General features: G+C 56.6%; 1 protein-coding gene across 3 annotated transcripts; it reads right to left on the bottom strand.

Annotated features, from left to right (window-relative positions):
- On the bottom strand, positions 1 to 26,877 carry LOC111160294 (matrix remodeling associated 7). Of its 3 annotated transcripts, XM_022523249.1 has the most exons (5): positions 26,599 to 26,877; positions 12,086 to 12,158; positions 7,876 to 7,972; positions 6,755 to 6,835; positions 2,420 to 3,732 (listed from the first exon to the last, which is right to left on the bottom strand). In XM_022523249.1, exons 1-4 carry the CDS (start codon positions 26,857 to 26,859, stop codon positions 6,802 to 6,804), a joined length of 465 nt encoding a protein of 154 aa, XP_022378957.1. In that variant the 5' UTR covers positions 26,860 to 26,877; the 3' UTR covers positions 2,420 to 3,732; positions 6,755 to 6,801. The 3 variants fall into 3 exon arrangements, with proteins under 3 accessions (XP_022378956.1, XP_022378957.1, XP_022378958.1); XM_022523248.1 differs by lacking the exons at positions 2,420 to 3,732; positions 6,755 to 6,835 and adding an exon at positions 1 to 1,044; XM_022523250.1 differs by lacking the exon at positions 6,755 to 6,835.
- Positions 26,878 to 27,082: the final 205 nt, after the last annotated feature.

Here is a 27,082-nt window from a genome sequence, read left to right on the forward strand (position 1 = left end):
TTCACTGTATTGATTTAGCTTTATTCCAGCAAATACAAAATATTTATAAGAACTTCGCAGGTTCTCTCCTCACCAGACCCTCTCTAATTCCATTTGCTATGAGCTTTCGTGCTAATGGAACAGAAACGGCCTGTGCAGCACGAAAGAACCGCTGTATTCCCCTCATCCCACGTTGGCTGACCCCAGGAACCTACGGAGCCCCCGAGCTGTCCCAGACACTGTCCCCATCAGGCCATTTTGGTGTTTTCCGGCGTGCTATCTGTGGAAAGGCCCTTTCCCTGCACACATGGCTGTCTTCTCCGGAAGACCTTCGTCTCCCTTACAGGCGGGCACCATGTTGTATCTTTGATGTCTCTCTCTAGCAGGGGGCACAGGGCTGGGTGTGTTATAAACACTCAAACGAGCCTCCCTTCCTTAAGTGGGAAGTCAGTGTCATGCTTAAATGGGAGGGCTCTTCGCGGGTCCCAGCTCTGAGGGCACTGAGCAGTTCCAGCATGGAAGGTGAGTGTTGAGGTGTTGAGTTAGGGTTTTTGCTAAAAGCACGCTCAGAGCCTGGGATAGGCAGCAGCTCACATCCCTGGGCACAGTGCCCCTCCCCCCCCACCTGCCCATACCTGGTGTGGAAAGGATTTGGGGGCGCCGTGCAGAAGATGGGTAACAGGTCCTGCTGTCTGGGTGTCCAGCCTAACAACGCTGCCCCCTCATTCTGCCTCAGAAGGCTTTCTGGAAGCCTCCGGAACTGCGGGGAGCATTCTCTTAGCAAATGCATCTAACTCTGACGACAGCGATCCCGCTTCCTATAAAAGGAGGACCAAGCTGTGGGAACTGCGCCATCAGGTGCCATCCATCTCTACAGCTATGTCTGGGGGAGGGAAGGAGCCTGCTGACGTCTGCATGGGAGGGCCCGGACCTCGCCGGATGAAGGCCGCCTACATGTCATAGAGCCGGAGCTGCTCCTGCACGTCGCCAGCGGACATCTCCCCGAATGTCTCCTTGTTGTCCTGCAGGAGCTTGAAGATGGCTGCCAGCTGCTCCTTCTGCACTCTGTGGGGAAGAGAGGACAGAGAGGAGAAAGGTGCTCCGAGCCCAGGGCGGCAGGGGCGCTGGGGGGCCCTGCTCTATCCGCTACTGCCGAGTCTGCTTTCCAGGACAAGAAGAAAATCAAACCGCACCAAAACCCACTCAAAGCTCAGCGACCTCAGCTGGAAGGTTCTAAAAGCCGGCTCTATGTCTTGGGTGTTCCCTGAAGGTCTGGGGACCCGAGTGACCGTGTGGGTTCTGGTGCCCCTGTTTCCCCTTGGGCCCCCTTTGAGCATTGACCTCGCGTGTCGGGGGAGGTAACGGGGAGAGGCCCGTTCTGTTAGGTGGCTGGAGAGCGAGCCCCTGAAGAAACAGGTTAGCAAGAGCCTCAGTTTAGAGGGATGAGGACAAAGACCATGGCCGGCCGAGATGGAGGGGCGCACGTGGAGGGGCACACAGGGGCTTGACTCAGGGCTGGCGTGGGGTCTCACTGCCCAGAGGAAGGAGCTCAGCAGCTTTTCCTTTTCCTGATTTGCGCAGATACCTTATGGCCAGCGGGGGCCCTGCCCCTCCTGCCATAGACCGGCCCGCACAGGCTGCTGTCTTTGTGAGGCTCCGCCACGCCATCTGACCAGCACAGGGCAACTCCCAGGAGCGCAAACATTTGGAAAGGGTGGGGCAAGACTGCCTCAGAAAATAGGGACTGTCTGAGGTTCTGGTCCCGTGCCAGCTGTTTGCGCGGCTGGCATCTGTCTTCTGCAGTATCTCCGGGCCACCACACCCTGCTCCTGGGCCCTCTCAACCTCCACCTGCAGCTGGCAATGCCACAGACACAGGCAGGTCCCACGTGGCTGGGCTCTGGCACAACCTCCGGTCACCCAGCACCCAGAACGCTGCCTGGGGCCGGGCTGGGGTCTGAGCATCTGGTCTTACATGTGCGTCTCAATAGATTTCCTTCCATGGGAACCCCATGTCTCCCATCCAGAAGTTGGTTTTCTGGCTACAGCAGCATCTAGAAACTCAAATATTGAAGTCCCGAACCCCAGCCTCTCTTTGTCACCCCGGGAATGTGCTTTCTACGGTCCGTTTGCCTGTCTGGAGGAGAAGGAGCATGCCCTAGGTGTTTGGTACCCACCGTCCGAAGACAGCACTGAGAACTGAAAGGGGGTGTGTTGAGCTCCTTGGTTGAAATCAGCATCTCCCCACCCCGAGCGACCACAGATTCTCAGATATTTTTGGTGGCTGTGGCATTTGGGCACTTTTAACAGGGGTGGACCTATGGCTTGGACATGGTTAGAGAGCAACAGGCATTCAAAGTGAGAGAGAGCTCAAATTTTAATGGGTTCAAAGGAGATTATTTTTTAAAAACAAAGCAAAACTGAAGAAACACACAGTAACCGAGATCATCTACTCCAAGTTTATTGGGCTGAACAAAGGCCGAATACACAGATCCAAGCTATCAGGAGTAAGGCCTGGTTCCTACAAGGCCCTGCAGGAAGAGACAACTAACTAGTTAGATAACTAACCTGGAGGGAGTCACCTACTTACTGGATCCGTAAGATCCCAGCCTGGGCAGGGCCGTTCTTACTGCTGTGTGGGGACCTATGTGCCACCAAGCATACATCTCCTCGTTCCGTGGCTCAGCGTGGCTTACCCACTATTGCCTGGTCTGCTCTCCGCCCCCAAACCTAAGCTTTTAGGCCCAGAGGAGGAGGTCACTGGGAATGTAACATGCCCCAGGGGTAGGCATCCTGGCCTTCCATTAAATGGCAAAAAATTTCTCTATAAACTTACTGCTTAAAAAAAAAAATGTTTTAACCAACACATCTAAAAACTGCCAATTAGTCTCATACAGTATAAATACTGTCCAGTATAAAACTCCAAGAAACGGATCTGGGACTGCTCTCACTATCTGGTGAAATTCTGATCTGTCTAGGACACCTTCTAGGGAACGGCACAGTCCAGAAATCTACTTCAAGCTCACTCTTCCTACTGCTTCTGCCGAAGGGAAGGTGGAGATTCGGCTGAGCTGGTAAGAGCATCAGGGAAAAGGCCCCTGAGCCCCAAGACGACCGGATTGCAGAGACTAAGGGCAACACAGATATGGGGCTGGCACTTGTTCCCTGCTCTGGGACCATCAACATGGCATCCCTCGCCCCCTGCCACCGAGCCAGCCAGCCAGAAAGAGGGAAGTGGGCCCCCAGAGAAAGGAGGACAGTCAGCCACCCCAGAGCCGGCTAAGAGCGAAGGAGCTTGGCCTCAGCTGTCTGGAATGCCTCAGAGTCTTTCTCGTTTTGGCTCCAGTGAAGGAGAAGGCCAGTAGAGGGTAGGGGGAGGCACTGGAAGGAAGCTACAATGGTTTTGCAATGACAAGGTGTCTGTCACTGGGGACATCACAGATGTGAAGGGTGAGGGGAGAGCAGGGTTCAGCGATAAGAAAGACCAAAGTCTACAAAACCCTGGCTTAACCAAGCAATCCACACCAACTGGGAGGAACACCTCTACCCTGGGGTGGGGGGGCCAAGGCACTCCCAGCACCCTCCCCGCCAAGGGGCAGGTCGTGACGGAGGGTCTGGGTCCCCGCGGATTTATGCTGGCCAGAGCCTGTATGGCTCTGCTCTGGGGATTTCCATTTTATCTCTCAAGCTTTTTAGATGCCAAAAGGAAAAGCCTTTAGCAGGAGGCTAAGGATAACTTCATTATTCTTCGGTTCTGTAAAGAGAAATAGGGAGAAAAGATCATGTATTTTACTTCTTCCATCTAACAAGTATTGTGGGGGAGGACACGGGAAACGGGGATGAGGAGGAGGATGTTTGGGATTGCAGATGCTGGACACTGGTTTCTCGGTCACGGGGCAGTTTGCTTCTTGCCACCTGCAGTAGGACACTCTGTTCCCCAGAGCTGGCCTGGCTCTGCACAGGACCTCAGCAGCCTGCCACACCCCATTATGAGTCCGGAGTCCATGAACTACTGTTGAGTTAGGTCGGGCGGATGCTGTCTCTGGACAGGTGGGCAGCACAGACCCTTTCTCTGGGCAGGTGGGCAGGGCAGACACTCTCTCTGGGCAGGTGGGCAGGGCAGACTCTAGGTTAGACACTGGGCACTTCTGATTTTTGGCTCTGTGCTTTACTGGGCCCATCCTGTCAAGTTCGGCTACTCCCTATTCCTGCCGGCAGGGTTTTGTCCCCGCTGGGGACACTGACACCCTAGGATGGACATCCACCTTTTCTAAATGACACCCAGCAGCACACGGACTCATCAAGGGATCACAGGGGATCTGATTTTGTCCCTCCGGCGCCCTCTCCTGGAGGTCAGAGTCTCGCGTGTTTCTAGACCTTAACACTGGCCAAGCCTTGGCGGATTCAGCAGGTTGCAGAGGCCAGGATATCCCACAGCCTGGGTTCCCCCGCCTCTTCCCCACCCCCTGCCTGTGATGCAGTACAAAACACCTCCACCACAGTCGTGTCCCCCTCCAGAAAGGTCAGGACATTCTGAGGACCTTCAGAATGGGAGTGGGTACTGGGGTCCCAGGTTCCTGTGTATCAGAGCCTTCCTGGTCTACACTTTCCTCTGGACCAGAAGGTGGGGAGAACAGATGGTGTACAAGGACAGGAGTGGGCAGAGGTGCTTCTTCTTTTTCCTGCCAAGATCACTAGCTTCCCAAGCTCTGAGAGCCAGAGGAGCCGTCAGCAGCCGGCAAGCCCACTGTCCCGTCCACGCTCGGAAGCTGGATGCGGCCCCTCCCAGAGAGACTGCGGTGGGAACGCACACCCCCGCCACCCAGGCATGGCAAGGCCAAGGGGGCCATGAGCCCTGAGCCCCAGGAGAAGCCCCGAAGGAGGGGGCAGGCTGTGACAGAACACGCTCTTCCTTGGGCGGCGACAGGCTCTGGATTCGCAAACCCGACCGTGTTCAGCCCCTCGGGCAGAAGGAAGCTGACCTGCGAGTGAGTCCAAGGATGGGAATGTCCATTTAAACACCAGAGGAACGATCTGGGGTCTTGATTTTAGTCCCGCTTCCTAAGTGCTATGCCCTGAAAATTTATGAAGTGAGGCTTTAGGGGATGCGGGATCACGTGACCACTGAGGCCCCGGGCTCAGCCTACTGCTCTTCTGTTGGCTGAGTTGAGAAGTTTTTAAAGTCAGGGATTTGCGGCATTTACTTGCAACTCAGCTGGGACCCAGAGTGCCAGGAGAGGAATTAGAAACAGGCAGCGTTTGGTTGGAAAGAATCTGACAGGCAAAGAAGAAAGCACACTTCGCTGGCCTGTGGTTTCAGTGGTTGGACAGTAACAGACGTATTGTTTCCACACTGCAATTCCAGGGCAGTGTCCTACCCTCAGCTGGGACCAGAACCCACTTGTACCCACCGGCGCTCCCGGGCCACACGGGAACTAGCGTGCTGTCAGTGGAGACAAGGAGCCCAGCGCGCCAGCCTCTGCAACCCCAAGCATCACCACGAGAGGGACAGAAGCGGCTGCAGGAGGGGTGTGGTCAAGCAGCCCCATGCAGTGCCACGTGGGCTGGCCGCGTGCAGGGGCAGGAGCGGCAGGCAGGCAGGCGGCACAGGCAGATGCGTCCAGCAGCCGCGGGGAGCATGCTGGGAAGGGCAGGCATGAAAATGGACATGAACTCCAGCTCCACCCGGTGAGGACAGCACCACACTGAGCGAGGACTGTGTTTAAGGGCCATGGCGTCCACCGGCCCCTCCTTCTCCACTTGGGGCACAGCCTCCTTCTCCCCGAGAGAAGCCCCGGGGCACAGTCTCCACCTCACGGAATAGCCAAATGTCAATCAGTGTGTGAGAAGCCCTCCCCACGAGCCCCCTCGGGAAAGAGCCCCCTGGCCGATGGAGTCTGCTGTCTAAACACGACAGAGGACAGACTTTCCCTCCCTCTTCCCGCAGTTCTGGCTCGGAGCCCAGGGTCGGTGGCCATCCGACCCCGCAGCCTAAGGCCTGGCATCCGTTCCCCGTCCTTCCTGTTTCAATGGCTCCTCATGGCCACAGGGAGCACCTGCCCGAGCCCTGGGAATCAGGCCTGTCCCGGCCACAGCTCTGTCCACAGGGACCTCTGCGGGACCTCAAGGGCACCCCGCCCTCCCTATTCTTAACCCAGGGGCCGCACGTGTTTTCTGTAAAGGGCCCGATACTGACTCTTCTGGGTCCTGTGGCCCACGTGGTCTTTGTTGCAACGACTCGCCCTGGCCACAGGGGCGTGGAAGCTGCCACAGACCACAGGAAACGGAAAGAGTGGCCGTGTTGCAGTCACACTGAGCTTACTGAACAGGACCGCACTCGGCCACCCCTTCCTCTGCCCCGGAAAACTTGCCTGTCCCACCACTCAGGAGCACAGGGTTTTTTTTTGTTTGTTTTTTGTTTTTTTGCCACATGAGGCTTTCTTAGGGCGGGACAAAGCGGCAGGGCGACACCCAGAGGTTCCCAAGGGGGACGACAGTTCGGCCCCAGCCTCACAAGGGGGCGCTAGCTCCCCACCAGCGGGTCCGTGAGGCCCACCGGGGACTTCGGTCCCCTGGGCTCCCAGAACCCTGCAGCCCTGGGAGGGGGACCGAGTCACAGGGCGCCCACCCCGCCCCCGTGCTGGTGCCCGGAATGTACCAACTGGTTAATGAAGGCGGCGGAGGAGGGGAGGTTTAAACTGGGTCAGTCATGTTGGGAACACGTTAACAGACAGGGGGAGGGTAGCACCACTGGTCTAGGGCCTCAATCTCCTTACCAAAAGGATTTGCAAGAATATGTGTGGCTCAGGACCTAAGGAACTTGCTACAGGGAAGTGAGGTCAGAGGTCAGCTCAATCCTGAAATATAAAGGCAGCAAACGGGGTCACACCCAGAGGCAGTGTCACCAGCACCTAGGGAGGGGCGCGGATCCGCGGGAGGCCACCTTCCCTGCTCCGGGTCTTCCTCAGGCTGGGCCTACACCGCCACCCCTCTGCTCCAGGGGAAGAGCCTTCCAGGCCGGGTTTGGAGGAGCTGGGGACAGTTGACAGAGGGGAAATGGGGATTCTCGTGGGCAAAGCGGCTTCTGACTTTGGAGGGACCCCGAGTGGCGTGGCCAGCCGCAATGAGGCTGTTAGAGTTATGCATTCGAATACGTCCTCCTGCTCCCTGTGACCCTAGCAGCCCAGCCTGGGTTCCTGTTTCGATTCCAGCTTGAACCGAAGCGCGCCAGGCCCCAGGCCGGCCGGCAGCGTGCAGGAGACAGCTGGGCTGGGGGTCTGAGCACCGCTTCTCTCCCCAGCTGTCCTGCTGCTTCCAGAGCATTCCTTAGCACCCTGGAGGGATGGAGGGAGGCCCACGGGTGCGCAGTGGGTGTCCGGCGGAGGCGGAGGGGCCCCAGTTCTAAAACTGAGAAGCTAGGCAGCTGCCATTGTGTGGGAGCCCCGTGGAGCAGAACAGATGCAGACGGACCCGCAGACGCTGGGCAGGAGGGGTGGGAGGGAGCGGGGAGGGGAGCTGCCAAGTGGATGAGCAGGAAGAATCGCCTGGTCTCAAGTGATAGATTGGTTTTGTCAGGAACTCGCCCTGGGAGGGAACGGCCGCCTCCTGGCCTCTCGCTTTTCCCTTCTGAGTGGCAGGGAGGCGGGCGTAAGAGGGGCTCAGCCGCCCTCCCCTCCTCCCCCCACCCCCGGAGCACCCCAAGGGGACTGTCTCGGTGGGGGGGAACTGAGCCTGGCTGACGACAGCCGGGACAGGAAAGAACCCCTAAACCCAAAGTGGGGGCGTGGCAGTGGTTGGGGCAGGGGCTTGCCGCAGGCTCGCACCCTTAGCTCTCCCCCTGCACCACGGGACCGTGACCATGACCGTGACCGGAGAGGAAGGTGCTCTGCGGCCCTACCTCTGCTCCTCCTCCAGCTCCTCTTTGGTCATCATCTTCTTGTACTGGTTTCCCCGCAGCTTCCCAGGGCTGTATTTAAAGGAGAAGACCTCTCCCCCTGCAGAGAGGAGACGGGGTCAGAGGCAGCGGGAGGGTCTGAGTGCTGGGGGGCCTCCTCCAGACTCAGGGTCCCCTTCCCCTTTTGTTAGTTTCAAAAGGGCCGTCTCGGCCAGAGGGGGTCTCACCCCGCCCCCCGTCCACCCCAGGGCCCGCACAGGTGCTGCCAGGCCTCAGAGAGGGGGGTGGCGACTTTTCTTCTCGCCTGACAGGGCTTCCTCCCACAGCCTTTCTGTGAAATCCCACGGCCACTGAGGAACTCCAAATGGGGATCTGGAGACAAAATTGTAACAGCTGGGGAGAAATCAGTCCCCTCCTCAAACAGCACAGCTCCGTCCACCAAATGATGGTTCCCTTCCCAGACTGGGCTGAGCTGTCCACAGGTCTGTCTGGCTGTCCCTCTCTGGCGAAGGTTCCCGCCGAGCTGCTGCCTGCGAGGATGGTCCACCCTCGTCTTTGAGGCCCCCCACTACTACTGGCGACTCACACCAGAGGGAGCAGGCTGGGCCAGGGTGCTGGGCTCCCTGCCTCTCCTCGGGCAGGAGGGTGCCTGGGACGGCACAGGGACTCCCAAGCCTCCTGCTGGAGTCCTCCAGCTCCAGGGCCTGGGGCTGCCTGCCAGTGATTAGAAATCTGGAACAACGCATCCAGCCCACGGTAGGACATGGGAGTGTTGTGGCATTCCCACACCATCTTGAATTCGGGCATCAAAACTGGTTCGTATTACTGAGAGGGTGTGCTGGGATCTGCCAGCCCCTGAGGAAAGACTCCTAGCTGCCTTAGAACAAACAGACCATCTCGAGGCCTGATGAGGGCACACCAGAGGTCTGGGCAGAGGGAAGCAGGACTGTGAGACAGGGAGCAAGGGCAAGTGCTGGGCACACGGGCGCGGGCTGCAGGACAGAAGAGGAAAGCACCCCAGAGCATCGCCCTGGGCTGAGCATCAGAGAGGAGACAGTCCCCTTGGAAGTGAGGCCCTGAAGTGGTCCTTCAGCCCAGCAGGTGCAGGGCACACAACCCCAGCTGCCCCGCATTCTGTCTCTGGCCGAGACAGAATGACCTGTCTTGTCTAATTCCCATGAAGGTGTAAAGAACTGAGTATGGGAAATGCAGAGGCCAGCAAATCGCCCTCCCATGCAGGCACAGACCTCTTCAGTTCTGTTCTGGAGAGTTTACCACTCTGTCACTCCAGTGCCAGGAATCTCAAACTCCTGGGCACCCTGCCCCAGGCCACCCCGCCCCAGGCCACCCCGGCCTCCCGCTGGCGGCTGTCCGGCTTGATCAAGCAGGCTGATGTGGGCCCAGCGGGGGAGGAAAACGCCTGGGCCCCTCGGATTCAGCTGCTCTCTGGGCTGACGGAGGAAGGTTCTGGATGCAAATTCCGAACCCAAATGTTATGTGGTGGGGACCGTGTTCTTTCTAAAACCTCGCGGAGGAGAAGGCTGGCCGGCTCCACCGTCCTCTCTCATGGCCCCCTCATCCCAGCCAACTGCCCAGAGAGCCTTGCCTTGGGAAGAAGTTACTGCATTTGCACAAGGATTCCTTTGCTCTTTGTTCTTTCTGCAAATATTTAGTGAGCACTGTGCTCGGGGCTGGAGACTTAGCAGCAAATAAAACGTACAGCAAGTAAAGAGAAGTGAGATACAGTTTGAAGTCGGTCGTGAGTACTCTGCAGAAATGACATGGTGTGGGAGGGAGGGAGGGGGCTGCTTGGAAGATTCTCTGGGGGCGGGGGTGGCATCAGGAAGGGTTTTACGGACGGTAGTTGAGGGGGTGCTGTGAGTTGAGGTCTGCGGTGTCTGGGGAGACAGATCCAGCAAAGCAAGGAGGCCGATGGCACTGGGTGGCAGAGAGAGGGGCCAGGACATCATCGGGGGAGGGGCTTGGTTCTTCCTCCCGGTGGATTAGGGGCCTGGCCCAGAAACAGAGGAATCCATTCCCATCCCTCCCCACTGGGGACCCCAGCCCCCCCGCTGGCCGGCTCTTCCTCCAGGCTGAGCTCTGCTCAGGTTGACAAGCAAAGGCTGGAAAGTTCCATTCCTTGTGGGTCCAGAGAACCGGGAGCTTCCAGCAGCACCGGGTGTGGGCTGCCTGCATGTGGGGATCTGGGCACTTTTCTGAGTGAGTCAGAGCTGCTGTCTGAGGGGCCTGAGTCCTTGAGGATCAGGAAAGCCCCAGAAAGCCTGCCGGAGGGGCATAATCCCACAGAGGCCGCGGTCTCAGAATGAGCTCACAGCCAACGCTAGATTCCGGATCTCAGAAAGAGGCCACAGAGAAAGAAAACCAATTAGCCTCAACATCAAGGTCATTGTGTTGCTGTGTTTTAGAAAAATAAAACATAAAAAATTCTGCCAGCTGGGTACGACTCAAGGTCTCCACGTATGGGGCAGGTCTGATTAGTCTCATGCTTTCGGGCCGGCAGAACAAACGGCTGGAACAGGCTGTCACTTAGTCACGTCGTATGTGGTGTACCCAGCGATAACAGTCGCATCCAGTTTTGCTGGCCTGGAGGTTTGGATGGGAGGCCCCCCGGGAGCAGGACTTCCTCTGCAGCTTTCTCTGAATCCCCAGGTCGCTGAGGGAGGGCGTCTGAGCGGCACTAATCAATTAGCCTGAGAGCCGAGCGCTCACTGCAGAGGGGCGGGGGGCTGGTCCTCTTTTCCTCTGACAGGTGCGGCCATAAACCTCCCCTCTCGCCTAGTCAGAGCTGCCAGGAAGACGCTGGGGGATGGGGGATGTCCTGGGGGCAGCAGTCAGATAAGGGGGAGGGCTCCTGACGAGGCACAGGGCTGGGTGTGAGGCTGGTGAGCCTCCCCTCGTCCTAGCCTGGGGCAACTGGCAGTCTTGACTCTAGTCCCTGTCGGTGTCCCCAAGTCACTAACAGGATGCCGACTTTTGGCATCCCTGCAGGCGCCTGAGGCCACCCAGGCAGGGACAGACGCCAGGGCCACAGTCCCATGCTTCTCTAACCTACAGATGATGGAGGAGAACCAAAAGCTCTGGGGAGAGCAGGCTCCCTCACCACGGGCCTGCGCGGCTGCCTGCCCTTCCCTTCTCCTCTGAGGCAGTAGTGACAAGCGCAGGCCCATGGGGCCTCAGGGGGGAGCTGTGGGGCCCCCAGCACTGCCCTGCTGCCTGCCACACGCCCACACCAGCCGTGGTCAGGGCATTCCTGCAACCCTCTCTTTCCACTGCCCCTGCCAGCTGTCGGCTGAAAGTCACAGCAACAGTATCACTTAAAAAGAAAAAATGATGACTATTTCAAACACACACAAAAGTAAAAAAAATAAAAATAAAAATAAAAGGCAAAGGAAAAAAAAAAAGAAAGAAAAGGGGTGCCTGGGTGGCTCAGTTGTTAAGCGTCTGCCTTCAGCTCTGGTCATGATCCCAGGATGCTGGGATCGAGCCCCACATGGGGCTCCCTGCTCTGCGGGAAGCCTGCTTCCCCCACTTCTCTTCCCCTGCTTGTGTTCCCTCTCTCACTGTCTCTGTCAAATAAAAAAGAAAAAAGAAACAAAGATACACAAAAGTCCAAGCAATAAGTCCCCCAGACTTAACAAACGTTGACATGTTGGTTTTGTTTGTTGTTTGTGTGTTTTTAAAGAAATAAAACACGACGGCCCAGCAGAGACCCAGACCACGTGTGGTTGTGTCTCTGTCTGTCCGGAGGACTGGCCCCCGGGGGTGCCCAGGGCAAGCCCACTGCCGTCCACCCAGTCCGGTTTGAATCTGGCCAGTGTTTTAAATGCTCCTGGTCACTCCCGCTCCCTTCTCCTGGCGGGCGGGAGTCTGATGGCGGGAGGTCCGGCCAGTCAGCTTGTCACCATGCAGAACGCGTGGGCAGTGGCCCTGTGAGTGGCTTTCGTCTCCATCAGATGGAAGGGGAGACATCTGTTGTCTGTCGAGAGACTGAAGTGCGCGAGCAGTGATGGGACGGGAGCTGGGGGGCAGGGCAGGAAACGGAGGGTCAGGGTGCTTGGTTTACTGGCGAGATGGGCCTTCCAGAGCCGAAGACAACTCACAGTTTAGAGACAGGAAGGTGGGGACAGAAAGAGGAAAGGCGACCGGGCCGGGGTGGGGGGTGGGTACGCCCTGGAGGCCAGGTCCCACTCACCCTCCTCTTCCTCAGGCCCTGCTTGGGGTGGGCTCTCCCGGCCATCCTCCTCCTGCTCTGGTTCCTCTTCCTCCTGCAAGGCAAGGAGGGAGTCAGCCCCGGGCGCCCGGAGCGCGAGACGGTCCCTCTGATACGTCCTGCAGGTGCCTGACTCCTTGGTGAAAGCCACCTGACCGGGGTGGGGGGGGCGGCGACGGTCACCCTGCGGGGAGAATTGGTAGAATCGGTGGAATCCGCACGATTTCTGTGTAAACACCGTGTGGCCAAGATGACAAGGGGGAGGCTGTGAGCGGAGGAGCTACGCTTTTGACCATTGAACCTCAGTCCCTTTGCCCTTTCTGGGTGGGTGCCTGTCAAAACCTCTGGAGGCCGTCCCGGTCATGGGACGGGGACTCCCACCCACGCTCCGCCCCCCGACCCTGCTCCAGTGAGTAGAACTAAAGGCACAAGAGGAAGGCTGGCAGGCCATCTGCGGCCCTGGGGCCAGGCTGGGCCATCACGGGGGAGTGGCACTCGCGGGCACAGACTCCGTCTCTGCCTCCTGGCACCTCGTTTGTACCCCTAAGAGGCTCAGCGTCCATCTTCCCAAAATTGGAGCTCTACCTCCTTCAGGGCCGGCGCTCTCCCACGAATGGTCTCAATAAACAGATGGCGGGAAGGAGTGTCCCAAGATGGCCTTCTTGGGAGGAAGGAGTGACTTCAACCTGCAGGAATGCTGGGGGGGCGGCGGGACAGGGACGCACAGATTCTCCAGCTATAGGGAATTTAGGGTCCGCGTGGCCCAGGGAACCGTGACGGGAAGCGAGCGGGCAAACACGGACAGACCGGCAGGTTCAGCGAGGGAAGCACACACAGGAGGGAGCTGCCCACAGCTGGTGGAGAGGGCAGCACGTCTGGGCCTTTGGGACTCGGCTCCCAGGACAGGAGCCTGGAGTGGCCGGCAGCAGGCTCGCTCACAAAATAATGAGCGAAGCAGCCAGTCACGAGTGGCAAACCCTGAGAGGCCTTGAGTTTTCTGGGACTTTCTCGCTCTCTGGACCCCACAAAATGCAGCTGGGAGGAGCGGGGCAGGAGGCAGGAGCAGGACTTCTCCACTTGGCAACAGTGTCCAGCAAGCTCAGCACCAGTGAGATGGGAGCCACGCTGCCACGAGTGCCGCCGTGATGCCCCCCGGATTTTGCACAGCAAAGCGTCTTTGTGCCTGTGGGGAGGGGGCCAGGCCTCTCCAGGGGAGGCAGGAAAAGGTGACACCCCTTTGACCCCGCAAACCCACTTCTGGGGATCTGCTCTGGACTGGGAAACCATCTGTCCACGTTTTTATACAAGGGCTCTGATTGTGTGCAGCAGAAAACATGGCAAACTGGAAACAAGGAAATGTTCGTCCTTAGAGTGAAATGTCTTACCGGTAAATATATTTGGTTAACGTGTTCGCTACGACATTACCAGGCTGAATATATCACAGTGTGCCTGTGCCATGCAGCCCTGTGCTTTAGAAAGGAGGCGGTGGTACAAACCGATGTGAGAAATGCATCAGGTAAATTACCAAGAGGAAAAAGCAAGAAGCAGCAGAGTGTGAGGGAGACAGTCTTCTTGGTGTAAATATAAAAATGGAAGTGCACACACATGCTCCTAAACGCTAACGGAAGTTTTTCTGGAAGGATGGCAAGGCACTGTTAGCAGTGACTACCTTTGGGAGGCGGAGCTACCATTGGGGGTGGAGCCACCTTGGGGCGGGGCTACCTTGGGGGGAGGGGCGGCCCTTTGCTCATTTGATACATTTCCATATATTTGGATTTCCTAATAATATGCACGAATATGCATTAATTACTCCTAACATGTTTTAAAAACACTACACAAGCTGAACTTGAAATCTGCTGGACTATGAAATCTAATTTTTTTTTTTAAGGAACAGAAAAGGAAAAAAAGAGAGACAAATAGCCATTAACCCATTCAGGGCTAATAAGGAGACGGAGAGGAGGTGGATTCTCCCATTACGTGTGAGGAACACCGAGATAAAAGAGAAATAAGCCCAGTCCCTTCCACAAGGATGTCACGATGCAGGTGGGAAGACAGCTACACAGTAACTGCCATCTAAGGTGAGAACGTCAAGAACGGAGGCCGACCCCACCACCCCAAAGGGACACGGTGAAAGCAGACCTGCCAACACTCTCCCGGGGAGAGGCTGGTCTATATTTGAATCTTGCACTTGACTTGTGAAGTGTGCTGTTGCTTAAACTGTGGTTGCGATCCCGTTGGCAGGTTAGGAAAGCAATTCAGAGGTCGCTACTGATGGATACATTTTATTTTATTTATTTGTTTTGACTGCCGAGAGCGATCACAAGCAGGCAGAGCCGCAGGCAGAGGCAGAGGGAGAGGGAGAAGCAGGCTCCTCGCTGAGCAGGGAGCCCAACGGCGCAGGACTCCATCCCAGGACCCGGGGACCATGACCTGAGCTGAAGGTGGACGCTTCACCGACTGAGCCCCCCAGGGGCCCCGCTCCTGATATTTTTTTAAATGTGCAATCCAAGTCTTAGTGTGGTTTTCAGCTTTAAGAATTTCAGAAGCTACAAACATACCAGAAGATGACATTGGAGAGGTTATTTTCATTTTAAATATATTGCTATTTCTCATTCAAATTCCTGTAATTACCACAGTCCGGGCTAGATATGGCTCCAGCTGATTTTCAAAATTCAAAAAAATAGTCACAGCCCGAGGTTCGGTGACTGAGGGATCGCTTTTGTGATTCCAGCCTTTCGATCTTAGGACAATCTGACACACACCTGATGACCTGGACATGACTTCAAAGGAGGCTGACCAGCTCCCCAGGGTGCCCACGGGAGAGGCCTCCTCCACCAGTGCTTCCGGCGCGCATGCGGCGCGCATGAAGATTAAAATGAAAAACTTGGCATTCAAATGTCAGGAGGCTAAGTATAAGAGGAATTTAAATAAGTAAATATTCAACGGATGTGTGCTGTAACTTTGTAGCATTTACACTCCTCAAGTTATTAAAACCTAAAACTGCACGAAGACTTTGGGGGTACCCCTGTATCCCGGAATTAAATGACAGATAAATAGCGCAATGTGTGTGGCAGACAGAGATACTGTTTTATAAAATTTCGGGCGCACTGTGGCTTTATATATGCGGATGTAATTTAAAAAAATTTTTTTACTGGAGACTTGATGAAGTTTGGAAAGCAGTGTGGGCTGGCCACGTACTGGTTTCTGTCTGTGCAGAAAACCGCTTCCTTCGGAAGATGCCCCTTGAAGCCCATGGGCCCACTGGGCACCAACTACCTCAGGGCGGCCAGACCCCCTCCCACAACAGACTGCTCACACCCCACTTTGCAAGGCCAGAACAGGTCAAGTCCTTGCGGGAGAGCGCAGCGGCTGAGGGCTGGGCCCTGGGCACTGCAGGAAGCCGCCACCGCAGGCTTGTCCGGGTTACTTGGTGAACTTTTAGATGACATCACCATAATGGAGCGGAGTCCATGATTAAACAAAACACTGTTTATTGCATTTTGCCCTTATTTTATAAAAAATGTGTACCCGACAGAAAAACGGAAGTGCTGATACTGGTAATAGGGTGGGCGGGTCTGGTACACAGCGCGCTTGGGACAAAGATGGTCGCACTTCTGGAAGTGGCGGCCCATCGGCCTCCCTCCAGCTCTCTGCCTCCAGACGGTGACCGGTGTTCATGACCATGAAGGAGGGCGGTACGGGGCAACCCGGTCGTCGGCAAGGCTGCACCTCTGCCCTTCCCTCCTGCAACACGTCCCACTTTCCATCCTGCTCTAGCATGTGCAGTTTTGAAGATATGTTTTCTGGAACACACTGTGCGTCTAAGCAACACAATAGAGGGGCCCCGAGGGCAGCTCGGTGAGCCTGAAGGGCAAATCGAGGCCGCAGAAGGGACGCTAGGCAGGGAGCCTCGCGGCTTCTGCAGTGACTTGCTGGAGAGTTTGGTGTGGTTTCAGGGGAGTATGGTGTTGGGAAGCAGGGCTCCGACCAGGGAGATATTATAAGGCAACGAGGCGGCCCCCAGCAGCTTTAAAATGGGGAGAAACGGGAGGAGAGCAGCCTTTTGGGAGCAGAAAGTGGAATGGTGTAGCAAGGGCAAGATGGGAGGCAGGAGGAACTCCAATAAGGGGGTTCAGAACGCAGGTGAGAGATGTCAGGCCTAACTGGGAGGTGAAGGGACTCTGGCCTCCAGCTCAGTGTTTATTAAGTCAATCAAGGAAGGACTGGCTGCCCCTGGCTGAAGGCGATCCCCTGGGGCTCTGGAGGTCTGAATCCCACCTACCCTTGGCTTACTTCCCCACAGCACTGGGCTAGGACCACGCCTGGGGCAGCACGACCCGACCACTGCTCAGAGTGCTGACTGCAGGCCAGGGAGAGGCGATCACTGTGGATTTCTGGGCAGTGCCCTCGGTCCTGAGCGTGCTACAGAGTACCCTGTGTTGTGGGCTGAACTGTGTCCCTTCCCACATTCACAGGTTGAGCTCCAAATCTCGAGTATCTCAGACTGTGACTATGTTTGGAGAGAGCGCCTTTGATGAAGGAATTCTGTTAAAATGAGGCTGACGGAGCGGGCGGTGGGGCGTCCCAACTCCATCTGGCTGGTGTCCTTTTAAGAGGAAATCTGTAAGAAAGGACACAGGCCAGAGACACCAGGGGTGTATGTGCTCATGGAAAAACCCCTTGACACGGAGAGAAGTCGGCACCTGCGCGCCAGGGACAGAGGCTTCGGGGGAGAGCGGCCCTGCCCACATCGGGACCTTGTAATTCTGGAGAAAAGAAATGTCTGTGTTCCGAGCCGCCCAGTCTGTGGTACGTTGTTCCGGCAGCCCTAGCAAACCGACACACCAAGCTCTAATGAAAGTAAGTCGGTTTTGAGAAAACCGTGAATTGGGGACACCCTCTGGGACCGACAGCCAGTGTCATCCCGGCTGGTCCCCAGAGCAGTCTTGTGCTGGGACCCAACCCCTCACCTCACTGACCAGAGCCCACAGTTTAACTTCACATGTCCCGGGACACTTCTCCAACTCAGCCGTTTCCTCCAGTGGAGGGATGGCTCGGGGGGGTGGGGAGAGGCCAAGCACGGGGGCCAGGGGCTCCCAGAGGCCAAGGAGGGAGGCTTCTGGGAGCCAGCGTGAGCCTGCAGCCGCGCATTGCCATTTATGGCTGCCCCCGCGATCCGGAACACAGCTCGGAAGCAGAGGAGGGGGAGAGACAGACAGAGAGAGGGACGGAGACAGGGGTGGGGAAGAGGCAGACACAGAGAGAGAAACAGACATCTTTGTGTCTGCCCGAGGAGATGCTTCTGCCCTGGGGTCTCGCACTCAGGACTCGCTGGGATCCTGGTACTGGGCACCAGAGCTGACTCGGGCTGTGGCTACAAGCCCCCCGGTTAATCCAGGGTGAAATGAGAGGACCGTGGGGCGACTTGTACGGGGATGCCTGTGCCTCGCTCCCCTGCCGCAGCCAGCAGAGAGAGCAGGGAGCTCTCAAGGGCCCGTGCACTCCTCCGCAGCCTGGGTCAGGCCCCTCCACTGCACAGAGACCCGGCCGGGTGCGGGGCTCCCTCCTGGCTCCCACCGCAGGCCCAGCGGGTCTGACGGCGCCCTCCCCCCCTTCCAGACAGATTCCTTTAGGCAATCGGGCTGTTCGTCTTCTGCATTCAGAGGCAGCCGCTGTAGGCGAGCAGAGGGCACAGAGCTGGTGCCAGCTCCCACACCGCCCGCTCTGGATGGGGAGGGCGGGCCAGCAGAGGTCACGGCGGGCTCTCTCCACCCGTGTGTCTCAGCAGCTCAGCCACCGGCGCCTAAGTGACAGCTCCAGGCCAAGGACGTGGGGGCCAGACCTCTACATCCATATTTGCAGCTGGATAAGGTCCCCTCCCCCGCCAAGACAAGGAACTGACGTCTTCTTCTCCGAAAGCGGCCCCTCTCAACTCGTCAGATTTTCTCTGCGGTCACAGCATCGTTGACACTTCATCACGGCCTGGGAATGGTGATCCAAGCCTGCCGCTTCTTTTCCACCTGGACTTCTAGACCGCCCCCACTCTCCATGCTCCTGCCAGTCACTCAGGGCCCGACAGGGCACCATGTCCTTGACCTTACTCTCCTCCAACTCACTGGCTCTGAGAACATCTTCAAATGCCAGCTTTATGATGTTTTTTTTCCTACTAAAACCCTAAGATATGTTTTCTGGATGACCATTGCCATGCTCAATTCAAATAATCCCCGGCTCTGAGGTTCTCCTGCCTCAGGAAGGTTAGTCGGCAGTGCTTACTGGGAAGTGCTGGCCACGGTCGGGGGTGGGGTGGTGGGTGGAAACTTGGCGTCACCTTGGGCACACGGTCTGCCTTCCCCTATTCACCTCTGGGTGCTCCTCCTTGCTCTGTCTGCACAGGTTCCTCTGAAGCCACAGGACCCGGCAAGGATGGTTTTGAGTTCAGTTTTTATCCTGGCCTCGGCAGGCAGAGCCCTGAAGCTCCACTGGGGGTGGAATGGAAGGGAACTGCTGTAAGGGGGGAGGCGGGAAGAGAAGGGCCAAGACCCTCTGCCTGGAGCGCGCGCACACACACACACACACACACAGGGCAGTTCTGCTTTTGCTTTATGCACTGGACTTCCATCTAAGATTGAAGAAGAAAAAAGGTATCTCGTGCTTTTAAAAATATGAGAAAACCACTGATCTAATGTGGCTTTGACCCAAGACAAAACCCTAGCTGATAAAACCTTTGACGCATTGCCAGTTATCCAGTCTCTGTTTGAACACTTCTAGCCTCGGGGAGCTCACCACCTTACAGAGCAGTCTGCCGCTCTGGGGCGCGACACACAGCTCTAGTGCGTGCAGACAAGACGCACGAGGCCTGGGGCATGAAGAGAAATGGCCTCGGCCTGCTGTCCAGGATGTGCTACGAGGAGGCAGCATCTGCCTTGTTCCTTCTCTTTGCTGTCCTCGCAGCTGATGTACTCGCAAGCAGGGGCTGGGCTCTGCTGTGTGCTGAGCCTGCTGTGTGCTGAGCCTGCTGTGTGCTGAGCCTGCTGCTGCAGCTGGGGCTGTGGCCGTGAACGTGGCAGACCCGTTCTCCGGAGCCGACATCCTGCTGCAGCAGACAATGGAGACAAACATAAAGGATGACCTCAGTGCTGTGAAGAGAGCCAGAGAGGGTGGCGTGCTGGAGTAGGGGTTGGCGCACTTCGTGTTCGGAAGCTGCTCAGGGACACAGAAGCTCACAAGGTGAAGGAACAGTCGTGTGGAAGTCTAGGCCAGGAAGGGGCTGCCAGGCAGAGCTAAGAGCTAACCCTGGGCTCCAGCTGGGATGCAGGCCTGGGGAGTCTGAGAGCCAGGACAGCGACGGAGGGGGTACAGGACAATGGGGACCGGAGGCAGGGCTGGCCGCAGGGGCCACGCTCAGAGTTTGGAATTTACTCTGCATGTGACGGGAGCCATCGCAGGGCATGGAGCAGGAGCCTAGGATGTGGATTCCATGTGATAAAGATGGTGCCTGCAGACAGAGGTGACAGGACTCGCTGATGGAGGGACTTTGGGCCAGAAAATAAGAAAACAAGGATGTCGTGTGGGCTTTCAGCCTGAGCAGCTTTGGGGGGCCACGGAGGAACTCTAAGCAGATGGCAAAGAACAGTGGGGGCAGGGCGGGGCCGAGGCCATGCGTGGTGGGCAGAAGTCAAGAGCCCTTAACAGACATGATGGTCTTAGGGGACCCCAGGGGCTCATTGGACAACCACCGCCAGCCGGCCATGTGAGGTCAAGCTCAAGGAGAGCCTGGGCATCATCAGCCACTGACCAGGATGATGACAGGGGCCAGCATGTTCTAGAAGACAGGTCTAGAAGTGAGCCGTCCACTTGATACGGGCATGAGCTCTTCCAGCATGGGCAAAGAACAAAGGAAGAATACTGGGGAAGAGGCTGACTCCTGAGGCAGGGCTGGGGGATGGGGTGTAGACTGTGCCCAGCACACAACGTGCGGGGGGCAGGGAAGAGCCGGGCTGCAGGGCCAAGTTCAACCAGCCAGACTAAAAAGTCCATCCTGGACTCCGACCTCATATCCCCATTGAGGGCACATTCCAAGCCCTACACAGCTCTCTTGCTCCCATGGCCAAGCATGCCAGATCCAATCCTATCAGATTAACGGTTTTTGGCATTGTTCCTACAAAAGAGGATTTGGAGGGCATCAAAAGCTTCACTAAAAAAACAAAAAACCAAAACCAAAACCACCAGGGGCAGAAACACACATTCTCCCCTTATCAGCAAGAATTAGGTGGAATTTTTGTGTCTACGGTTTGGTGGGGGGCAGGGGATAAACGGAGATGCTTGAGCACAGGGAGAAGAGCTCGTGGACTGACAAGACCAGAACAAGAAGGGTGAAGGGAAAGGAAACTGCTGTGCTGGGGACCAACTAGGCTGAAGAACTTTTACCAGGACCAACTTTAAGGATCCTTTTTTTTTTTTAAGATTTTATTTATTTATTTGACAAAGAGAGGGAAAGAGACCACAAGTAGGCAGAAAGGCAGGCAGAGAGAGAGAGGGAGAAGCAGGCTCCCCGCTGAGCAGAGAGCCCGATGTGGGGCTCGATCCCAGGACCCTGAGATCATGACCTGAGCTGAAGGCAGAGGCTTTTAACCCACTGAGCCACCCAGACGCCCCGACTTTAAGGATCTTAGTAGAAGACGGGTGTCCAGGGTTTAAAGTCTCTAAGGTAGCCTCAACCAGGGGCACAGGAACTGGTGAGACTTCATGAAGAATAAAGATAAGAATGGTTTGACCCTGGAGCTGGGTTTACTAATCTTCATAGGACACCACTGGGCTGGAGGGATTTGCTTGTCTCGGGATTGATCTCAGAATCTGAGCCGTCAGTACATCAGCCTCCGGCCAGGAGACACATGAGTAATACCAAGGTCACAAAGCTAGCTTCTTGCTGAGAACATGCCTAAGGTTGTCTCCAGCGGAGGTCAGGTTGGCCAGAGTTAACAACGAACGCAAGGAGCTCTTCCTTGCAAATACTAGAAACAGGTGCACACACACATACTCTCTCCCCCGCCAGACACACAGAGGCCATGCAACAGGAGTGGTACTGGGAAAGCCCATGACTGCTAAGAGCTCTAGGACAGATCAGAGATGGTTTGAGTCCAACCCCTTCCGCTTGGGGAAACTGAGGCCCAGAGGTTCTTCTCCCAAGTCCTTCGGAGGTAAAAATATTAGGTGAACGGGTACTGTGACTTCTCACACCGGGTTTCCCCTGGACCTGTTAAATCTCATTTGTTGTTCTTTAGCCCCCGTGGCCAGGAGGACGTGACCGATCCTTCTTCCTCCCATGCTGGAGGGCAAGAAGGCAGCATCCCAGACCTCCTTCGTGGCTCGGACCGAGCAGCAAGCTACTCTGTCTGCGTAGAGCACCCCTTCCAGGAGGAGGCTTCTGAACCCCAGCAAAGTCCTGCTTCGTGCGCTGTCCCTAACATCGGCCAAGCGAGCGTGGTCAGATTCAGGGTGTTCCAGAAATGCCTGAGCCACCAGGGATCGGACATTGCTCAGGAAGCACATCCACCAATGGTCTCAGGCCGTCTCAGCCCTCCCACTCTGTGGCTGAGGCCAACCATCCGGGAAAGAACAGGGCTAAACAGACAGAGACTGTCTGAAAGGGCGCACGCTCCACGTTTCCCTTCTAACCCTCCCTCTGGAGCTAGGCAGCTTCACTACTTCCGGAAAATTCTGACCGACGGCTACATTTTCTGTGTGCAAACAAGACTATCTCTGGAAGAAAGAACAAAGTTGAGCCATTAGGAAAGTCCCCGGACTTCTTTCTCACATGGGAAAAAAAAAAAAATTATGAGCTAGAATGACTTCGCATAAAACACACTCTTGCGCTTCCGAACACTGAACTCTTGTTCGCAGCTCTGGGCATCGTCCTCTGTCCGGGGATGTTCATGACTGTAATTATTGTGAACACACTGTTTTATGTTCTGCACTTTTCCTTACTTATTTCTACCAACTTGCTAATTAACTCAATGTCCTAATTAATGGACATTTGGACTATTTCCAGTTTCCTTCCCAGCAAATCACTAGACCTACTACAGACTTGAGTGTCTATATCCTCCCCAAATTCCTACGTTGAAGCCCTAAGCCCCAGTGTGATGGTATTTGGAGGTGGGGCCTTTGTTGGTAACGAGGGTAGCATGAGGTCCTGAGAGTGGGGCCCCCAGGAAGGGATTATTGTCCTTATAAGAAGAGGAAGAGACCAGAGAGCTCTCTCTCCACCACGTGCCTACATAGCCAGAAAGCGGTTGTCTTGTGAGCCAGGAAACAGGCTCTTTCTGGGAACTGAATTGGCTGGCACTTGATCTTGGACTTTCCAACCACCAGAGCTGCGAGAAATAAATCTGTACTGTTTAAGTCTCCCAGTCTGTGGTATTTTGTTTAGCAGCCCGAGCTGACTGAGACAAGATTCCGAAGTGATATGAACAACGGCCAAATGTCTACTTGGCCCTCGACTAGCTGGCTTCTGCGCTTTTGTTAAGAGAACAGAGAGCGAGGCCATGGTGACATCACGAAGGTCGGGACAGATGATGCGGGAGTGGATTCACCGTCTCCTAAATCGTTCCGTGGCCTCTGCAGGGGGTGGGGGGCCCAGGGACACGCCTGTGGTGATGACGATGGTGAGGGTAAGGGACACAGCACGGACCTAACAGCAGGATAACTTCAGAAGGTGAACTACGGGGGCACCTGGGTGGCTCAGTTGGTTAAACGTCTGCCTTTGGCTCAGGTCATGATCTCGGGGTTCTGGGAAAAGGTCCAGGGTCCAGCTGCACAGTGAGGGCAGCCAAAGGAGGCTGGGCAGCTCAATCAGACCACCACCACCAGACTGTCTGAAAAACCAAGCCCTTTCCCGAGAAATTCCCCCACTGGTTTCTTTTTTCCAACACTGTATTTTTTTTTTTTCACATATAATTCATATACAGTGTTATAGAAGTTTTAGGGGTACAATATGATGATTCAACAACTCTCTACATTTCTCAGTGCTCATCAAGATAAGTGTACTCTCTAACAGTGTTTTGGGAAATTTCAACTTACAGAAAAATCGGAAGAATGAAACAATGAACACTCGTACACCCTTCACCTAAATTCACCAGCTGTTAACGTTTTGCCATCTTTCCGGTCTCTCGTGCGTGCATATGTGTGTCACTGTTAGAATCGTGACATGTCGTCCCTAAATGTTTGGGCATGCACCTTTCTTTTTAAAATTTATTTTATTTTATTATTTTTTTTTTAGAGATTTTATTTATTTACTTATTTGTCAGAGAGAGAGAGATCATAAGCGGAGGGAGCAGCAGGCAGTGGCAGAGGGAGAAGCAGACTGAGCTGGGAGCTCGGCAACAAGGGGTTCAATCCCAGCGCCCCGCCCCGGGATCATGACCTGAGCCGAAGGCAGACGCGTGCTTAACAGACTGAGCCACCCCGGCCTCCCAGGCATGCATCTTCCTAAGAACAAGGACATGTTTCTAATCACAACAGCAGCACCACATGCATGAAATTGAGCATCGATACAATAAAATGATCTCATAAGTCATTCCTTTGAAATATCTCCCAGCTACCTGCAAGATGTTCTTGACAGCTCCCCACCCCAGCCCCAATCCAGAATCCAATCAAGGAGCAGGCATCGCATTTGTCTGTCTTGTCTCTTTAGTCTTTAATCTAGACGAGTTTCCCTGCCTACTCCGTGTGTGGTGATGTTGTCCCTACTCCGTTGCTGAGCAGAGTGAGGACCCAGAGTGCCAAGAAGTCTGAGTTCTGGCACAGATGTAAATCTAGCACTATTCGAGTGACCCTTGACTTTCACCTTGACCATGGTTTGGGAAATCCTCTGACATAGCCTTGCTGGAATCCACACCTCCATTTCGCAAGAAGCCCGGCTCTCCTAAGATCGCAGCCTACACATCAGCACCCAAAGGCACTGTTTCCCGGCCTTAAAAGAGACCAGCTCTTATTTGTGACATTGTTGGTCATGATTCTTTGTGAGGGTGGGGCGCGCCTATCACGCTTCCTCAGCTGCCCACCCCTACACTCACCCCTAGGAGACATAATAAGAAAGACGTTCTAACAATACGGCTCTGTCCTCTGCTTGGCCTCCCTGTCCCGGCCAGCTGATCACCCCCCATTTCTTCAGTGGCTGCCCAGTGCCTCAGTCCATTATGCTACTTTGCTTCCCAGCACAGCGGGGCCGCTTCCCCGGTGACCCAGAGCCGCGCTGGAAGGGCTGCTTCCCTGGGCCCCAGATCCTTTGCAATAATCAGCTTCGTGAGTCAGAAGCAGCAGCTGCCCTGGGCCTCCCGGGCCTGGCAGGGCAGAAAGATGATTGGATCAGAAGAAGTGCCATTAGTTAGGCAAGGTGACTGCTCTGCATCCCCCCATTCCCTCCCACCCCCGCCTCATTTCCCCAGGGCCCTTCTACCGCTCTCCAGGCCCAGCAATATGATAATGAGATCTCAAAAAATGCCCCCACCCACCCCACATCCATATACAGACAATTTCATAGCGGCGGCTTGCAGGGCTAATCCCACCACTGGGAAGGCAGAGCAGTGGGGGACAGTGGTATGTGTCCCCCCCAGCACCTGACCCCAAGCCTGAGGCGCAGCCACAACCGTTTGCTGGCTGGAATTGAGGGGGGCTCAGCAACTCAGCAGGGGTGGGGGTCTGAACCCACAAGGGCAGGGAAACGGACTTAAACGTAACGCTTATGTTGGGATAATCTCGGGACCGGCTGTCGCAAGGGAAGAGAGACCCAAGCCTCAACTCTCAGAGTCATCTGGCAACTGCCCCATGTGGGAACCCCTGTGACGGGCTTTGTCCTCCAGAGCACCCACTCACCCCTACAGGACAAGCGTTTTCCTAATGAGGAAAACTGTCCTCTGGCTGCTCCTGACCAGTGACGCTGAGTCCTGCCCACCAGCTCTGGAACTGCTGAGGGCCCCACAGGCCTTGTGCAAAGCTCTCTCAGAAGTGTGTCGCCCAGGGGATCGAGACACTGACAGCGCCACTAAGGCGGCGTCGCAAACTTCTGTCTAGAATTTGCTGCTGGGGTTTCGAGGGCCCTGTGTAAACCGTGGGGGCAGGGCTGGTTGAGACCTGGGGCTAGCTGAGAAGGGCCCCCACATCTCCCCTAGGCCCGGGAGGCTGTGAGTGCAGGCAGAAGCCCGACCTAACACACCAGCACAGGTCCCAAGCCCTACCTGCCATTGGCCAGGGAGGTTCGCAAGAGCAGCTGGGCCTCCATTAAGCAGAGTCTCTGTCCTTGGCCCCCGGGGGGCAGGGTGGGGGGAAATACAACAGCCCTCCTCAGGCTGTTGAGAATCCACTCTCATGACACAATTAGTCACCCACTTGTCAAACAAAGCGCCTGCTCAGAGGGGTCCCTGCACGCTTAACTTGGCAAAGAGAAGCCGCGCCTTGGCCCACCCTCATGGCCTTCTCCCCTCAAGGGTTCTTTCCCCTGTAAACCACAGTGTCCAGCAAAATTCTAAAGGACGCTGCAGATACTCTACTGACAGGGCTCCCAGCAGCCTGCTCACGGCTTCTACTGTCCCAGCCATCCTCCCCTGCAGGAAGAGGGGCTCGGGAGTAAGAACAAGGCATTGTGGTCCAACAGACTCAGGGCCCCGAGAGGTAGCCTGCCGCGGTCAAGGGCGCTGAAATCCTGGCAGTGTGTCTCATGGGTGCCAAGTAGGCCTCAGTGTGAAGAGCAGCACTGGAAAGTGTACAGGGCTGGGGGATGGGTGCACATCTCTCCTGATGTCCCGAAGCAAGGAAGCAAGGCGTGAGGTCAGGACAGAGCTCAGGGACTGCAGGGACCTGGATGGGGCAGAAGCAGGGGGGCCCGTTCGGGGGGGGGGTGCTCAGCGGAGCTTTTACCTTCTCCTTCACTCCCCCCAGGCCTGGCTTATCTGCAAGTGCGGAGCAGAGGTGCCAAAGCACGTGTGCAGTTTGACAAGCACAATACAATGACTGCGTTTGTTCCACGCCTCTTCTTTCGGCCCCGCCCTGTGGCTTCCCACCCCGAGACCTCACAGGCTCTGGAGTCTGGATTTCACATTGGCTTAACAGGAAAAATCAGCATTTTTTTTTCTACGTATGACCATTTTTTCATTATCGAGACAACTCTCATCATCGCAGATCGTGAACATGCACGTGGATCCGGGAACCCGCGGGCCGGAGGGGTGCGGGGCGAGGGGTGGGTGTGACCCGAGCCTGGGAAGGAGGGAGCCGGGACCGGGAAGTGGAGCGCCAGCACCACACACTACACAACTCCCAGAGGCTCGGCGCTCGCAGGCACTCGGGAGGGGGAGGGCCATGGCGAGTTTGCTCGGCCGGGTCTGCGCTCCTGGGGGACAGTCGGCGCGAGGCTGGGAGCCCGGTCCCCGGCCCCGCCTGAGCTGGGGGGAGGGGGAGACGGGCCCCGAGGTGGGGAGGGGGCGCCCAGGAGGGCCGGGTCGTACCTGCTTGGCCTCGGCGGCCTGCTCCTCCGCCTCCGCCGGCGCCGCCTCTCGCTCCCCCGGCCCCTCGAGCTCCCCCGGGCCCTCCGGCGCGGCCGCCGGCTCTGGGGCGCAAGGTGGTGCGGAGGTCCCGGGGGCCTTGGCCGGGGTCACGGGCTCTGGGCTCGCGGCCGCCCCGCGCCGCACCAGCAGCCAGGCGAGCAGCAGCGCCAGCGCCGTGGCCAGCACGGGCAGCGCGGCCAGCAGCTCGGCGGGCGCCTCCATCGCGCCGCGGCCGCCCGAGTGCCCGCCCGCGGGGACCCCGAGGGAGCCCGACGCGCCCCGCCCGCGCCCCGCCCCAGGGCGGAGCCCCTGCCCGCGCCCCGCCCTCTCGGACCCCCCTTTGCGGGGGTGGGGGTGGGGGTGGGGGTGGGGTGGGGGTGGGGGTGGGGAGGACACGGATGCTGGGGGACCCTGACCCCTGCGGCGGCACTCCCGAGGCGGGCCA

The sequence above is a fragment of the Enhydra lutris genome, unplaced genomic scaffold (assembly GCF_002288905.1).
Source record: "Enhydra lutris kenyoni isolate GAN:26980312 unplaced genomic scaffold, ASM228890v2 scaffoldscaffold75, whole genome shotgun sequence".
NCBI lineage: Eukaryota > Metazoa > Chordata > Mammalia > Carnivora > Mustelidae > Enhydra > Enhydra lutris.

Coding starts and splice junctions, on each gene's coding strand:
- LOC111160294 (XM_022523248.1), bottom strand. CDS start 26,859: ATGGAGGCGCCCGCCGAGCTGCTGGCCGCGCTGCCCGTGCTGGCCACG. Junction 12,159..26,598: donor AGGCCGCCGAGGCCAAGCAG/GTACGACCCGGC, acceptor CTTGCCTTGCAG/GAGGAAGAGGAACCAGAGCA. Junction 1,045..7,875: donor GAGCTGGAGGAGGAGCAGAG/GTAGGGCCGCAG, acceptor TCTTCCCCACAG/AGTGCAGAAGGAGCAGCTGG.